Source organism: Microtus pennsylvanicus, chromosome 8 (assembly GCF_037038515.1).
Source record: "Microtus pennsylvanicus isolate mMicPen1 chromosome 8, mMicPen1.hap1, whole genome shotgun sequence".
NCBI classification, from domain to species: Eukaryota; Metazoa; Chordata; class Mammalia; order Rodentia; family Cricetidae; genus Microtus; species Microtus pennsylvanicus.
The window spans coordinates 2,404,068-2,421,567 of NC_134586.1; the positions used below are offsets into that span (position 1 = coordinate 2,404,068).

Below are 17,500 nucleotides of genomic sequence, written 5' to 3' on the forward strand. Positions count from 1 at the left end.
GAAGAAACTCCGAGCACCCAAACGTGGGTGACGTCGTTATCCCTTGTGAAGCTTAAGTGTGTGTGTAGAATCACCTCCACTATCACAGTCAAGTGGAAGCAAACCCTGTTATTTATAGTTAGGAGATGGCCACAGTCCATTAAATTGATGCCAGGGCCCTGTCCAGAAAGTATCCATGCTTTAAACAGCACCCGTGTCTTATCCGTTCCAAACACTAACAAGGCGCCCAACCTCATACCAGTTTCTTTTCCGAGAATTTTAAAATTAGCATACAAAGTGTAAACTGGAGTCAAAGATACTAACATCTCAAAGGTGCCGCCTCGTCACCCCAAGCAGAACCTGTTTTGTTTCCTTGTCCCTTCTCCCTCTATGTGTCCTTCCCATGCCCCCGCCATGTCATTTCTGCCCGTTCCCTGACCCTCAGCATCTTTCACCCACATGTGGCTTCTACTATGCTCTTCAGGTTTCAACCCCACTTCTTCCTGCTCACATACATGCAAACACACATAATGATCCTTAGGTTTCAACCCCACTTCCTCCTGCTCACACACATGCAAGCACACATAATAATCTTTAGGTTTCAACCCCACTTCCTCCTGCTCACACACATGCAAGCACACATAATGATCTTTAGGTTTTAACCCCACTTCCCCCTGCTCACATACATGCAAGCACACATAATGATCTTTAGGTTTCAACCCCACTTCCCCCTGCTCACATACATGCAAGCACACATAATGATCTTTAGGTTTTAACCCCACTTCCCCCTGCTCACACACATGCAAACACACATTATGATCCAGACGTGAGGGAGAAGGCGGCAGGTTGCTTGTCTGTTTTTCTCCCTGAGTTTGGATTTCCTCATTTATTACTTTCCAGATCCATCTGTTTTCCTTCAAACTTCATCGTATAGCTGAGTAAAAGTCCACTGTGTTTATATGCACTTCCGTTGCCCACCATCTGCTGAAGGACAGACACAGGGCTAAGCCACTACCTTGGGCTCGTTACAGTCAATGGGCATGGGCGTGCGGGCGTCTCTGTAGCAGGATGTAATAGGCCTGTGTCTCCAGCTCCACCATCTCTTCTCTAGGCTTATCAACAGGTTAGCGACAGGCATTAGATATTTAATAGAAAACACTTTTTAAATTCCAACAAAAATTGACACTTTCTCAAAACTTTAATGTAATAGGAATTTGTTCCTAAAAGCCACCATTTACTAAGAAATGGCTCTGATGATTGATAGGTTTGGCCAAATGAAACCACTACCACAATTCAGTTCATCACACTTGTCATCAGCAGACAGACGTTCCCAAGGCCCCGCAACCACTGGGTACCTCCCACCACAACATGCCCTCTCCCCAGGACGCCATGTGAGTGGCACCACATGTCCTGCCTAGTAATTCCCCAACTCTAGTTTCCTTCCTGTATCCGAGGAACTCCCCCCAGCAGCTGCCAAACACACAGGTGTGGTGCTTTTCTCTCTCTCGCAGCTCACCGCGCTACAGACACTTAGCTTGTTTACTATGGCTCCTTCTCAACTCTGTGTAGCAAAACCTTCTCCAGAAGTGACAACGTGTGGTCAGAATAAATGAATAGCAGAAGAATAATGCCTACCTATGGGTTTTCTTATCTAATTATCTATTCCTATCTAAGACAAATCTGTATTTATACTAAGATGAGAACCTTGGGGTGGGGAACTGTGGGGTGGGTGGAGGCACTGTGGCAACCTTCAATGCCTCTGGAGATAGACAGCCTGGCCCTGACAAGGTCAGACATCCACTGTGGTGAGCTACAGAACCTGCATCTTCATAGCGGTATTGGCACGGTGTGCTGGAGAGGATGGCTCAGCCAGTAAAATGCTTGCTAAGGCTGAGGACCTAAGGTTTACCGAGGGTCAACCTGCAGAACCCAGGTAAACATCTGAGCATAACATATGCTGGTAATCCCAGCATGTGGGAAGCAGAGACAGCGGCATCTCGGGGGCTCCCTTTACAGCCTCTCTAGGCCTAAGGAGAAAGCCCAGATAACAGGAAAGAGTCCATCTTGAAGGGGTGTGTGCTGGGGGGGGGATGACAAAGAAACAGAATGGTGAGCCTCATGGAGGACACCCCAGGCTTATCTCCAGCTGCCTCACGCACGAACCTATGAAAGCAGCACACACGGGGGTAATAGCAGCACCTGCCTCATGATGTAGCTAACTAGCAAGTACATAGTAAAGTCAAAGTCAACTCGGCCACATTAGCAACTAACTAGAAAAGGGCCTGCCACTCACTGGAGGTGAGGGAGCCAGGGCTGTGATGGTCACTGCGGATGTCATGGCAACCACAAGCAGTTCCTCTTAACAAGTCTACTTCCACAGGAAGCCTTTCATCCCCCCCCCCCCCCGCCCCTGCCATCCTTAAAGTGGCTTCTTTGTCTAGAACAGCCTACGAAACCCCGGAGAACAAAGCTACCCAAATGGCCCCAGAACACGGAGCCCATCACTGTCCTTGTTGTGCGATACAATAATGTCCTGTCAAGGTTTGTAGCACTTCCCGTCGGAGGGACTTTCCCAAGGATGACAAGGATGTTAGTTATGCGTCTAAGACTCACAGCTACGGCGCTCCAGGGTAGGAACAGAAAGCAGGGGCAAGACTTTAGATTCCTATCGCTAATAAACCAAGGGGAAGTCTATTTATAAATTATATTTCTGGCCTAGCCACATAACTCACTTAGGAAAATTAATTTAGTTCGTGGGAAAATTTTCAGGGCAGTTTATAATAACTCATTGATTTTTTTCAACTAGTTTTCCCTGGGGGATGCAACTAATTCATAAAGTGACGCCCACAAATTTATTCAGAAATCTGGGATAATGCCAGGTGTGGCGGATATGCCTGGAACCTCAGCACTCAGGAGGTGGAGGCGAGGATCAGGAGTTGAGGGCATTCTCAGCTGTTTGGTGAGTGTGATTCCAGCTCTGTGTATGAGACCCTTGTCTCTAAAACAACATAAAACTCTAAATACAAGGAGGTCACAGGCAGGAGCTTCCGGAACATCTATTCTCCAGTGGCAGGCACTGCGTGTCATTTCTAAATGTCTATTTAAGCTGGTATTTTACACCTATAATAATTTTATTTCTCTTAATTATTTCATCAACTAAATTCATTAATTTACTTTTCCCTTTATATTGTGAGTTCTAGAAAAAAGAATCAAGATATGATGAGATCAGATGAAGCCAGCAAGAGAGGAAAGGAAGCCCTGATGATCTCTTCCCATGAACACAGAGAGCCAACAGCAACACATGCACACGAGAAGCCACACACACAAGTTCCTTTTCAGGGAGAGCATGGAGCCAGCCACAAAGCTGCCTGGACACAGTCACAGTGAGCCCCTTTGCCCAAAGGTTCTGCTACAGGAAAGGGGGTGGGCTGCACACCCCTCATCAGTCCTCCTGGGAGTGCTCATGGCACTGGGTTCCCTCTCACCTGTCAGCGAGGACAAGGCATGACAAAGGCTGTCCCTGAGACCTGAAGAAGCAGGTAACATTACATTAGCGTCATCCCATCTCTGCCCAGTCAGAGAACGTCATGGTTTCTTCATGGGAGCAGGAGAGCTGCATTATGGCTTCACCTTTGCAGGGCTATCTGAGAGGGTGGTCTCTACTCTACTGGAGGGGGAGCGGAGGGAGAGGCAATGAGGTGAGATCGCACATGTCAGACAGAGTCAACAGGAGTCATAAGGAGGGTCTCAGAGGCTGTGCTTATCTCTGATTAAGCTGATGATCGAGGAGGAATAGGGAAGGTAACTGGTATTGTTAATGCATAAATAAACTCAAAACATGAAAAATAAACATGGAACCAGGTCCCAGACAAAGGAACAAAATAAATCTGAAATCAGTTCTAATGAATGGAAATGGGTAACTAATCAGACAGAGAATTCAGGATCCATACAAATGGACACCAGGTCCGTGAAAGATGAGTTACAGGAGAACCCACCTCACCCTGCCAGGAGGCACTGTAGGAAGACAGGTCTTAGGTAAAGGGTTGAGAGACAGGAAGTGTGTGCAGTGCTGGTGGGAGTGTGGTCAGCAGTCACAGGACATTCTGCACGGATATCTCAAAAGCACTCTACGGACGGTGACATGACTTGGTTATCCCAGGCCTATATATTCACATAAAAAGACTTAGAGAATACAGCTGGCTAATATATAAAGCTTGGTGACTCATAAGAGACAACAGCAAGAGCTAAGGCAGAATTGATGAAACAGTTGTGTGTGAAACTAGCTGTGGACAGCAGAAACTCGGTGACACTGGAAACCGTTAAGGACATTTCTGTGCTAATGACTGGGTGCTGTAGAAGACAGGGACATTTCCACATGAAATCTCTATGTGATATCTGATGCCATCAAAAGAAGCCAATGGTACCATTGACGACTACACTGGATGTGTGAGATCAGATGTGCACTAATGTATGGGACTAATGTATGAGACTTCAGTTCCTGCCTTCTCTCAGGTGTGATGCTTTCTGGAACATATCTGGTGAGCTAGGCACTGCTTGGACCTCCTAGGAGACATGGGAGTGGGCAGAGGTCATAGACAAAGCTCTCAAATAAGTCAGGTCAGTCAATTGTGCAAACACATGAATCAAACACAGGCTGTGAGAGGAAGTAACTGTGGGGGACACGTAATCTGGGTGACAGCTGTCGGGAGGAGCAGGAAGAGTCACATGGAGCAGGTGAACAGAGCCACCGTCCTAAAAACTCATGAGCAGCCTTCAAAAGAGATGTGGTTCTTGAGGAGCCCAGGCACTCGTGATGCAGAAGAGTTTGTGAACGCAAAAGAAAACATCTGAATTTTTTGTAACACAGAGTAAAGTCTTAGTACATTATCCCATTATTGGATATTTCTGACTGATTTTCTGTCTATCTGTGGATTAGTTTTCCTATTTCTTTTAATATTGTTTTTGTTTCTAAACAATGCACATTTAAAATAAAACAACGCAGCGACCCAGAAACAGGTCTCTTCTGTTCCTCTACATTTATTACCGCCATCTGACCGCTAAAATACAGTTTGCTTGTTTGGTGTTCTCCCATGCAGTAACCTTTCAGTCTGCAAATTATGCACCTAATTCAAAGTCAGTCACCTAATTATGCAAAGCCTGCAGTCTCCTGCATACGCAGCTGCAGTTACTCAAGTAGTTTCTCACTAGGGCCTCAGATGATTACTCTGCTAAGGGGAGAGGCAGATTCCTTACTGTTTTGAATCACTACATTTCCCACCCTTTTCCAGAAGGTTCCCTTGCTGTGGGAACCTGGACATGGTAATTACAACTCTGCATCTTCGTCTTTACTCTCCGCTTTCTGAATCTTAGACAGCAGTCAGCAGCTACACAGGCCCTTCTAGGGGTGTGTGCGACCTTCCAGAAGCCTGAGCTTTTCAAAGGCATTTATGGAAAATGAGTTTTCCCCCTAGATTTTTCCTCTTAAGTTTTTTTTTCCAGCCCCTATTTTACCCCATCAGGTATTTCTGTAGCTGAGCGATGACCGTCACCATTCTGTCACTGACTAACTTCCAAGGGGTAGGGTGGATCTGGCAGGAGTTAGAGAGAGAGTGGGTATATGATCAAAACACGCTGGATTCACGAATGAAATTCTCAAAGAATTAATAAAAATATTGTGTTGAAACAATAGAAGTGCTACATTGAACAATAAAAACAGAGAGCGGGTTTTCCAAGAAGTTGCAGAGCTGGTCACAGTAACGATCCTTTAGGAGTGTGGCTTCTGTGGGGCTGCAAACCTGGCACCTTGTCAGTGGGCCCTGCAGGCTGGGCTTCATAGTTAATGCCCTGTCCAAATCTACACTGAGGAGATGGAAATGGTAAGGAGGCTGGTTAGAACCTCAGGAAGATAGCTTAGTCATATTTAACCATTATTTTTCTTGAATAAACATTTGGATGGGTACAAGAATGTGGAAAAAAACCTGACTTCGATAATTTTTGCTAACATTTTCCTATTTTTATGACGCTGATTTTGGTGGTACTTAATCCATCACCCTAACAACCTGCTTAGCCTTCCTTATAAAGAATGTTAATATGTGTCTAATTCCATAAAATTTATAATTTAGGTATTTGGTCAATTTGGAATATATTTTACATGAAGTTCAGAAGGCAATGGGAAGCCAACTGCAATATTTTAAAAAGCTTTCCTAATTAAAATTCTTTTGAGAATTTAATAAAAGTATAAATTATCTTTGCAGAAAAATCTGCTCATATGCACAGTTTTGTGTAATTTTAATAAATTCTCAGACTACCTAGACCCCCTTCCAGGGAATACAGACTCAAATGTGGGTGGGTAGAGGCCCCTGGTCTATCTAATCTGTTACACGATCATTTTATGTATCTATCAATCCCAGGAGGGACCGGGTATTTCTGGATTGGTGCCTACTCTGATGTCCTCCCAGTCTGTTTGTCTTAAACAACAGCTCTGTTTCAGACAAACCAGATACTTATCTGCTCTCCTCTGGAGCACTTTCCTGTGCACAGACTTGTTTTCCCCATGCCAACTGATCATCAACACTTGATATGACCACCAAACACTTAACATGACCATTAACACTTGGCATGACCACCAAACACTTGACCTGACCACCAAGAAACTTCTTGTGACTGCCAAACACTTGACCTGACCGCCGAACACTTGACCTGACTGCAGAACATGTGACCTGATCGCCAAACACTTGACATGACCACAAATACCTGACATGACTATCAACACTTGACATGACCACCAAACACTTGACATGACCACCAAGAAACTTCTTGTGACTGCCAAACACTTGACTTGACCGTCAAACCCTTGACCTGAGCGCCGAACACTTGACTTGACCATCAACACTTGACATGACCATCAACACTTGGCATGACCATCAACACTTGGCATGACCATCAACACTTGACCATCAACACTTGACGTGATGACCAAACACTTGTTGGGACTGCCAAACACTTGACCTGACCACCAAACACGTGACATGACCACAAACAGCTGACATGACCATCAACACTTGACATGACCACCAAACACTTGACATGACACCTTTGTCAGTTTCCCATCCATCTCCTTTAAAAAGGCTGGGTTACTATTTTTCTACTACCGTAGCTAAAAAAATAAAACAACACTGGGGAGAAACAGAAAGTCACTTTATTTATTAAGACAACAGTAAAGAGTAAGTTTGGTTGTAGCTACTTATTTAATTATACTAAATAATAAAGAGAGATGTGAGCTTCACAGAGCTTTTCACAAAAGCCATTTTCCTTGAGGAGGAGCATTGAATTTAAGTAATGGAACGTCAGTTGTATGACTACACTGAGGTCAGCCTTGGACGAGAGCTGTCTACAATACTCTGACTGTACCTGATAGGCCAGGTCACTCACACAGCTCCTGCTACAGCCACTTTTGCCCAGTGTTCCCTGCTGTGTGCAACCAAAGAAGTTCACACTCACACAGGTGGTAGCAAAACCTTACATTTCTAAGATCCTTCATGACATTCTCAACGTGCACAGGAGACATTTTGTGCTGTTAATGCTTTGCTTGGTTTGGTACAAGGTCCCATGAAGTCCAGACTGGCCTTGAATTTGCTCCACTGCTGAGATCAACCGCTATCTTCCTGCTTCTATTTCCCCAGCTACGATTACAGGTGGGCACCACCATGCCCAGATGTTTAGGAGACAAATTTCAAAGACTATGACATATTATGCTATACCGTATATAAGACAGACATACAGCAGAGAAAACAGGTTTCCATGAAGGCTGCCTTTGTCTTTTTAGCTATGCATATGTCTTTTATTAAGTACCTCTGCCCACACAAAGTCTCAACCACTGTAAAACAGAAGATGCAGGTTCAACTGTGGAAATGAAGCCTGGGAGGGTCAGTGGGCAAAAGCTACTCTGTGTGGAGAACATGCCCGGGTCACTGCACATCTCCTCTCAAGGGACCATGGGATACCTGTGAGGTTGTGTCAGTTACTGCTGCCAACTAGAGGCACAGAGGCATATAAGTCAGACTAATTTATTGGAATCAAACTACATCATTTCCTGCATGCACGCACATTATGTATCACATGAAAGGTGGGAAAGGATGAATGAGAGAGTGAATGGATGTGAGGGGCCTAATACAGCTACAACAATAAAATAAAAACACGGATTCTGATCTTCCGTGGGGTGCCTAATACAGCTACAACAATAAAATAAAAACACGGATTCTGATCTTCCGTGGGGTGCCTAATACAGCTACAACAATAAAATAAAAACACGGATTCTGAGCTTCCGTGGGGGGCCTAATACAGCTACAACAATAAAATAAAAACACGGATTCTGAGCAAACCATAAAATATGTTGTAGGATTTTTTAATACCAGGAAGGTAAAAAAGCATAGATTATTAAAAAAAAAAAGGTCAAAACAGAAAAGTGTGATAAACATACAATACCTGTGGACCCTCACCTGGACTGGGACCCTCAGAAGCTCCACTGCTGGGTGACTTACCTGACTCAGTGTCCGCTGCTCCTGCACAGCCGCCCGGATGGCCTCTGCTACCTTTTCTTGATCTCTTGCATGTTCTGTTTTCCACATTTCCCGCTCTTCAGCATGAACTTTTTCCAGATTTTTCCTTTCCTCTTCCACTGCTTTGGTGATGACATCTTTCATCGCTTCTTTCTCAAGCTTAAGAAAGGGGGGGAGGAAGGGTCAAAACAGACCTGTTAATGAGTTCAAGCTCCAGATACGACACTTAACGCACATAGTCAGTCCCAGCATCACTGTTCTGATGACATCGACACTGAACGCACACAGTCAGTCCCAGCATCACTGTTCTGATGTCCATCAACACTGCACACAGTCCCAGCATCACTGTTTGATATACATCAACACTGAACGCACAGTCAGTCCCAGCATCACTGTTTGATGTACATTAAGCACATTCAATCATTCTGATACAGATTTTCCCTACATCCCCTGACATTCTCTACCTTAAAGAAATCAAGCCTTAGTTTAAAGCAACAGGCATCCAAAGGGAGGCTCAGAAGATAATTATGGGGGCTGGATAGAAGGCTCGGTGATTTAGAGCACTGGCTGCTCTTCTAGGATCCAGGTTCTATTCCCACACGGTAGCTCCCAACTGTCTACAACTCCAGTTCCCGGGGGCCCAGCATCCTCACACAGACATACAGGGGAGGCAAAACACCAGTGTACATGTAAAAAGTTATTTACAATAAGGAAAATACAGTAAACGGAAGTACGTCTTTCATGGTCTGTTATAACACAACCCTTTCCGGTACCCCCAAAGACTCCTGTAATTGAACATGGTTTCTAAACTGTTGGTATTTGGCAAACACTGATTCACTACGTTGCTTCTCGGGAAGTCTGCACACTTGCTTGTTTCCGCGCAGGTTAGCATCAGGTCCACCCAGCCACCACTCTCACCACCAACGTCAGGCTCCACGCCAGCAAACAGCTTGACCTTTCATTCTTCCTGGGCCCCCTCTCCTCAGTCACCTCTAGCAGCCGTGCTGAATTCACCCCACAGCCACTTCCACACTTGTCTGCTTGGCTCTCGGGCTATTTTCTGTCCATTTTCTGTCTCTCTACCCGTGCTCTCCTGGGTCCAGCCTCCATTTCCCAGAAGCTAATGCTCATTTCCAGCATGGCACGCCTAAGCCCCACAGCCCCACACATCTTCCTAAGCCACGGACTCAATTCCAACTCAGTTCAGAAGCCTAGCCACTTCTGAAGGCTCACTTCAAAGGTGACTTACTTAAAAGCATTTTAATGTGGACTTACAACTTTTAATTTAACTACTCATTTCCTTGTTGGTATATATCAGACTTTTTTTATCCAACTGTAGGTCCCATAAAGAAAAAAACAAAAATCATAATTGTTTTAGGATCACCACCCTCAACAAAGTAAGATTACATTTGTTGCTATGGCTACTAAACCTACTTCTAAATCACAGGCATATCTGTTTCTCCCTCTCTCATCCATCCATCCAGTACTAGAGGCAAATATCGCTGTCCTAACATAACTATTTTAAAATAAGTAACTAATAATCTACGTTGCAAAGTCTTTCAATGCCATCATGTTATAGAATATGAATTAACAGGAATATGAAGGGTCATGTAGAAAGTCAAAGAACAGTGGAGAGAAGGTGGCATTCTTCTGTAATGAAGCATTGCTCTATACCGTGTTCCTCTGTCAACGGGAGGAATGCCAGCCTATGCACAGACGCACCTACCTTCACAGCTGACTCCAGCGTCTCTTTGTTTCTCTGCATTTCCTCCTGCAGGCACTTTCCCAGCGTTTCCTACAGAGCAGAAGACAGCAGGGAGGATGCCAGCGAAGGAAGGCAGCAGAACTACACCTCTCCTGCCATGGCTGTGGGCACCCAAGGCCACCACGCCTCTCCCGCCATGGCTGTGGGCACCCAAGGCCACCACACCTCTCCCCCTGTGACTGTGGGTACCAAAGGCCACCGTGCCTCTCCCGCCATGGCTGTGGGCACCCAAGGCCACCACGCCTCTCCCGCCATGGCTCTGGGCACCCAAGGCCTTACCTTCTGCTCCTGTGACTGCTGGGCCAACGCTTCCTGGATTTTTTCCCTTAACAGCTCCTTCTCAGTGTCCAGAACTTCCAGGAGCCTCTGATGCTACAAGGAAAGACACCTGAGGTATTGTTATGGCTCTGACCATCATCTAGAAGGAACAGAGACCGTCTGTACCCAGGTAACCAGAGCTGGCAAGCCTCCATTCATCCTAGAGATCCTGTTACTCTCAAGCTCAGCAAGGCACATGGCTCAAGCTCTGGCTTACAAATGACGTCACACTGACCAATCAATTGGAACATGAAATGCTGCCCACTTGGAGAAAGCCCTCTTTAAAACACTGGGTACTACCTCACTAACTGATTTATTTTCATAGCTAAGTAGAATTCTTTCGTATAAATACACAATGGGTTTACCCATTCTACTGTGGATAAAGCAGTCACAAAGGGTCTTAAAAACACATCTTTGTTTCTCTTATAAATTTCTACAACCTGGCTCAAGGTAATGTTCAAAACTAGGCTGAACTCAGTTATCAGTAGAGCTTTGAAATACAGCAGTGTCCCAGAATGCCTGTCTGCAGTGCAGGGGGCTGTGCAGGCCCAGGATGTCTGTCTGCAGTGCATGGGGCTGTGCAGGCCAGGCCCAGGGCTGTGTGAGCCCAGAGTGTCTGTCTGTCTGCAGTGCAGACACGGGGCTGTGCAGGCCCAGGATGTCTGTCTACAGGTGGAGACCGAGGGCTGTGCAGGCCCAGGATGTCTGTCTGCAGTTCAGGCCCAGGGCTGTGCAGGCCCAGGATTTCTGTCTGCAGTGCATGGGGCTGTGCAGGCCCAGGATGTCTGTCTGCAGTGCAGGGGGCTGTGCAGGCCCAGGATGTCTGTCTGCAGTGCAGGCCCAGGGCTGTGTGAGCCCAGGATGTCTGCCTGCAGTGCATGGGGCTGTGCAGGCCAGGCCCAGGGCTGTGTAGGCCCAGAGTGTCTGTCTGTCTGCAGTGCAGACACGGGGCTGTGCAGGCCCAGGATGTCTGTCTGTCTGCAGTGTAGGCACGGGGCTGTGCAGGCCCAGGATGTCTGTCTACAGGTGGAGACCAAGGGCTATGCAGGCCCAGGATGTCTGTCTGCAGTTCAGGCCCAGGGCTGTGCAGGCCCAGGATTTCTGTCTGCAGCGCAGGCAGGGGGCTGTGCAAGCAACGCCACAGACCCAGCAGCGTGGTTAAGGACTGACTCTATTGCTTCTCACTGGAATGGGTGATGTGGATGACTTTCCGCAATTGCTCTGGTTAACAAGACTTGGCTTTACAGCCCTATAAAAGACGTTATGAAAATTAACTGCAACTATCCCAGCAAATCCCATCCAAGAGGGGTTTGTTACATTTTGCTTATTTAAGATACTATATAGCTTTTTTAAACTGCAATGCAAATCTAATAAAACATTTATATGTATTTTACATGAAAATATAAAAATAAAAGAGCTATAAAATGATGCAATTTGAGAAATAAGTTCTAACTTACAGAGTAGAAGCTGGGTGCAAGGGTGTCAAAAGCAACCTTTTGAAAGATAACCAGCCGGGCGGTGGTGGCGCACGCCTTTAATCCCAGCACTTGGGAGGCAGAGGCAGGCGGATCTCTGTGAGTTTGAGACCAGCCTGGTCTACAAGAGCTAGTGCCAGGACAGGCTCCAAAGCCACAGAGAAACCCTGTCTCGAAAAACCAAAAAAAAAAAAAAAAGAAAGAAAGATAACCAACAGGAAAGGCACCTGGAACAGAATGCCTCCCCTCCCTGAAAACTCATCCCAAGGGAAAAGGATCCCTGGAGACACAGAGGTCCTGTGGTTTTCACCCAATCCTGAATACGTGGAAAACAAACGAACCAACGAACACCCTCTTCTTCCTTGGAATGTGAATGCCGATCCCAAGACATTCCGGGCACACGTGATGTAAGCCACCATGGTGCGCGTGGCCTACAGTTTTCTTCACAACACCTGCAACCTCCTACTGTTCCTCTGTGTCTGGGGTGGGGTGGTACATATACTGTACAACCGTCTCTGATCCTGCGCACACCGAATAATCCAGAGGAAATTCTAAGTGTGTGCTCACAAGCATGTTTCCATGTGATGTGAACGGAAGCACATGGTAACTTAATAAGCATTTCACTAGAATATGAGATACAGTCATTTATGGGCCAACACTTTAAGTGCTGGGAAAGCCTTAGAGAAGATCAACAGAGGTTTCGTCTAGAGGTTTTCACAAAGCCACGGACATCGTGTTTCTATCCTGAATAATACTATGCCTCCACTAGCAGATTTACTTCCACCAACAGTCACGTTCACAGCAGGCGCAGGAGCGCATCGGTGAACACATGGCTCCGATTTAAACAGGCTTTTCGACTTTCCAGAGTGAAGAAATAGGTGCGTACCAGGAGACCAGCAGCGTAGAGGCCAGATGGCACTTCCGCAGCAGGCTTCCATCCCAAGACAGGTGTTTCATTAAAATCAAAGGGTTTGACACACTTCAGAGTTTAAGCATTTTCTGTCTCAACAACTTCTAAGTGAAACAGCTCTTGAAAACTCACCTCACCCCTTTCCAGTCACCTAAACTCTCAAGGCAGGAGAGCTTGAGAAATGACTCCTCTATGCACCAAGCCCAACAGCAAGTATCTTGTGTCTTAGCAGTATCCTGTTTGTGATTGTGACAAACACCGTCATACTCCTTAGTCTGTAGAGGGAGCAGCCAGCCTGGTCTCACAGTGATGCCTTCAAGGCTGTGTTCTCACTGAGGGCTGAACTGAGGCACGAAAGCCCAGCCGGCTGCCCCAGGCCCTGTTCTCAGCACTGCCTTGCTAAGAACTAAATTGTAACATGCACTTTGGAAGACATTCCCTTCCCCTATGGCAGTGGGGGAGGTGGGAGGGACGGACCCCCCCTGTCAAGGTTTTACTCCACAGGGAACTTTGCAGCATTCAGCTGGAGCTGTCCTTGAGGGGCATGAAGAGCTTGATTCTAACTCCAGAAGGCATCATCAGAAACCAACTGGCAACTGGGCCTCATTTCTCACGCTCATCTTACAAACCCCCACTTTCATGTCTTACATAGCAATATCCCTAAGCCAGCTAGAACAAGACTTTTTAAATCAGTAGAGAAATGGAGGCTCTAAAGGCAGACAAGTGTGCAAAACAGTGCAAGCACTGTGGCAGTGTGTGGCACACCTTCCAAAGCTAAAAATGGCCCCCTCATGAGCCTGTCAATCAAGCTTCCCGGGGCTGACCTTAGGGAGATGAAAACTCAGGTCCACACAAAGATCTGGACACAAATATACAAGATCGCTAAAATTTACAAGTATCTAAAATGCCGTGGGTGTAGAACAGGTAAACAAATCCTGGAGCGTTTAAACCAAGGGCTTTATGAAAAATACACAGCAGTGGTAGGGAGGTGTGTTCGATCGGAAGACTAGAAGAGGTGCCTCAGGGGTGGGCAGGGCTGGATTCAGGCCCTTACACATCTATGAACACTCTGTGATGTGCGCTTTTGAGAATAAACTCTGAGGGGAGCTGTGCACTTTGTGTGGCAGGGGGATGGTTCATGGGCCATAACAAAGGTGCTGGCACTGGGAAAGCAGACTGTGTAGGAAGCTGTGACGAGGGGGAGCACCAGCAGATGGGAATGATGTGGGAGTGTCATATCAATCTGTTGATTTCATTGGTTAAGCAATAAAGAAACTGCTTGGCCCTGATAGGTTAAAACATAGGTGGGAGGAGTAAACAGAACAGAATGCTGGGAGGAAGAGGAAGTGAGCTCAGAGAGACGCCATGCTCCCCTTTCCCGGGCAGATGTGAGAGCTCTGCTCTCTGAGGCACACGCAATGAAGCTCCGACCCAGGATAGACGTAGGCTAGAATCATTCCTGGTAAGACTGATGCTACACAGATTATTAGAGATGGGTTGATCGGGATATGAGAATTAGCCTGTAAGGGCTAGAGTTAATGGGCCAAGCAGTGTTTAAAAGAATACAGTGTCCATGTAATTATTTCGAGGTATAAGCTAGCAGGCGGCCGGGGTGCTGGGGACGCAGCCCTGCCACTCCTATTACAACATGGGAACCCTGCAGTTTCTGTGACCTAGAAACAGTCACGAGAACAAAACCCGATCAGTGAAAAGAAAAGAGCAGCTCAGGTATCCACTGCCCAGCAGGGATTCATCCTGCCGCAGAAGTGAGATACTAAAGCAAACTTCAAAACATCTGACACAGAGCCGCCTCTACTGATGCTCCCGAGGTGCGCGTGGGGTGGGGGTGAGGGGGACCACCATGGAACCGTGACAGCTGGAGCACAGGTCGACTGTGGATGTGCTGACAACACAGCTCTGTGAGAGTAGAAGACAGAGAGGACCAGGCGGGAGGATGACTAAAAACCTCCTTACTGTAGCACGGTTTTACATAATTACTCACCAACCCAGCACTCTCTCCCAAGATTGACCAGGCTGTGAGACGTTGGTCTCTGACACAATCTGGCTGCAGGGGACTGGACTAACAGACGCATATCATGAACAGCAGCTGAGAAACACACACTATCTGAGCTACCATGAGCTGTCAGTAAGAGGAAGGAGTGAGGACACGTCAGAACTCAGTGTTGCACATACGGGATGCATGCACGTATGTATTCACAGACATTATTATGAGCCAGTTATGAACGAAGACCCAAAAACATCCTATCCATATTTTAAAGATATTATTGGGGGTGGTTGTTCTTTTGGGGTGGGGAGGATTTGCGACAGGGTAAGCGTGTTCACAAACACATGTAAGTACCCAACATAGGAGTAGAAGTATGACAATAATCATGCCCCATACACTTTTCCTGGCAGGTTGGTCACCTCACCAGCTTCATCTCATGATTCTGAGTTTTCTTTCTAAAATACGCATGTATACACAAACACATCTGCACACAACATAGAAAATTCTGTAGAATGTACACACACACCACATACATATACACACATATATACATGCATACATACATGCATACATACATACATACATACATACACACACACACACACACACACACACACACACGAGGGGAGCTAGAAATAACAGTTCAGTTCTAGGCTGTGAACTCCTTCAGGACTTTGGCACAACCTGCACAGCTTGATCCTGGAAACCTGATGGGGGCAATGTAACAGGTAGAAAGAAGAGACACAGAGATGACATAGGAAAGCTGGGGTTGGGTGGGCTGTGTCAAGCTGATGGAATAGCACCCACGTCACAACTCCACATTTATTTATAAGCAGCACAGGGAGGGGCTGGCCTCTCCTGGGAGATCTCAGTATGGGGTGGTTTCAGGCTGCAACATCTAGCAGGGAACCGCAGGTACTATCTCTACACAATGCACCATCCAGGAGGGAACCGCAGGTACTATCTCTGCACACTGCATTATCTAGCGGGGAACCACAGGTACTATCTCTGCACACACTAGTCAACATTTACACGCAGACCAGAAGTCTTTGCCAGCCCCAAAGGTCTGAGACGCTGGAGCCCTCGACATGACCGCACCTATGTCAAGCAATGCCCCCTCACTCAGAACCTCACCACTCTTCACAAGGCTTCCTGGCCTTTCTAAGAGCCTGTTTTCAGTAAACTGCAGGAGGACATCCTGAGGACAATCTTAACAAAGCAGAATGAATCCCACATGATAGGGGCTATTATCTTATACAATACTACAGCGCAATATTAATGCTCTTCTTAAGATGAAGTTAGATGAACATTTAATTACAGATATACTTACATTCTTTTTGTAAAGTGAAAGCACTCATAAGTGTCACCTTCCCCCACTCTGAGTCTAATGTAATCTTTCTTAAAGCCATCAACTTACTCTTCAGGAGTGCCTTACTTCATTAAACCACACAACTAAAGTATAGTTAAGAAGTGTAAAAAGCTTTTGCTTTTTAGCTTATTTCTGACAGGGCTTAGTTATGTAGCTCAAGCTCCTGAACCCCCTAAGTAGCTCTAAATGGCCTGGACCCTGCAGCCTTCCTGCTCCAGCATCTGCAGTTTTGGGATTGCAGACTGTGGTTCCCATTCCTTGTATTTCCTACCAGTTGGAAGCCCTGACACAAGATGAAACAGGATCAACACGTATGTAATTCATTTATAGCAAACCCAGTGGCATACTTGCTTCTTAGAAATACAGAACGTCCTGTATCTTAAAGTACGGGGCATGCTGCATTGAAAGCTCTGGGAGTAAACTGGCCACATATTATACAGACAAGTTTGTGGATGAATTGTTGCATATCACTGTGACCACCAAAATAACCCAGGAAAAGTGAGAACTAGGTTGATTCTTGATTGAAAAAAAATAAACAACCCCCTTTCCATGAATCAAAATGAAAGGGAAAGGCGGCCAGTGCACAGAAACAGCGGGAGTGAACTAACTGAGTCCCTGATGGAACCAAGGCCTCATGGGCCTTATAGGGAGCGTCTGTAACCAGCTGGTCCGGAAGACTCCCAAGGGGACATCGCCACCCAGTCCACCCTGGGACACAGCTGTGGCTAAGGTTTACCCAGAGCAGTAACGCACTAAATGACCGCCTCAGGGAACAACCAGGTCAGAGATACATAATGGGACAAAAGTTAGATGACCAAGAAAAAGATCACACCAGACTCCCTGTTCCTCAACACTGAGCTGACAGTCGTGAGGTCAGGAGGGGGGGAAGTCATGAAGCATGAGCTATTCTTACATGGTCAGAATGTGCAGACTGTGTTAAGACTGTCCTGGGAAGGGTGGACACGTCTTTGTCTTTTATGGCTTTACAAGCTTTAACAGGGGCAAATACATGAGTGTTGTTGAGTATCTTCAACCCTCTCGTTCCTTGAAAGATCCTATGCTCATATAGAGCGAGAAAACAGAAACCAACCTTGGGACAGAGTTAAGGCCCCTGATTTACA

General features: G+C 46.3%; 1 protein-coding gene across 3 annotated transcripts in view; it reads right to left on the bottom strand.

Annotated features, from left to right (window-relative positions):
* The window catches only part of Ccdc91 (coiled-coil domain containing 91), a 180,608-nt gene that overhangs the window by 38,245 nt on the left and 124,863 nt on the right, over positions 1 to 17,500 (bottom strand). For all 3 annotated transcript variants that reach the window (XM_075982235.1, XM_075982236.1, XM_075982237.1), the window contains 3 exons: positions 10,582 to 10,674; positions 10,264 to 10,332; positions 8,520 to 8,696 (listed from right to left, as the gene is read on the bottom strand). In XM_075982235.1, coding sequence (XP_075838350.1) covers positions 8,520 to 8,696; positions 10,264 to 10,332; positions 10,582 to 10,674 — 339 coding nt within the window. The remainder of the gene's footprint in view (positions 1 to 8,519; positions 8,697 to 10,263; positions 10,333 to 10,581; positions 10,675 to 17,500) is intronic.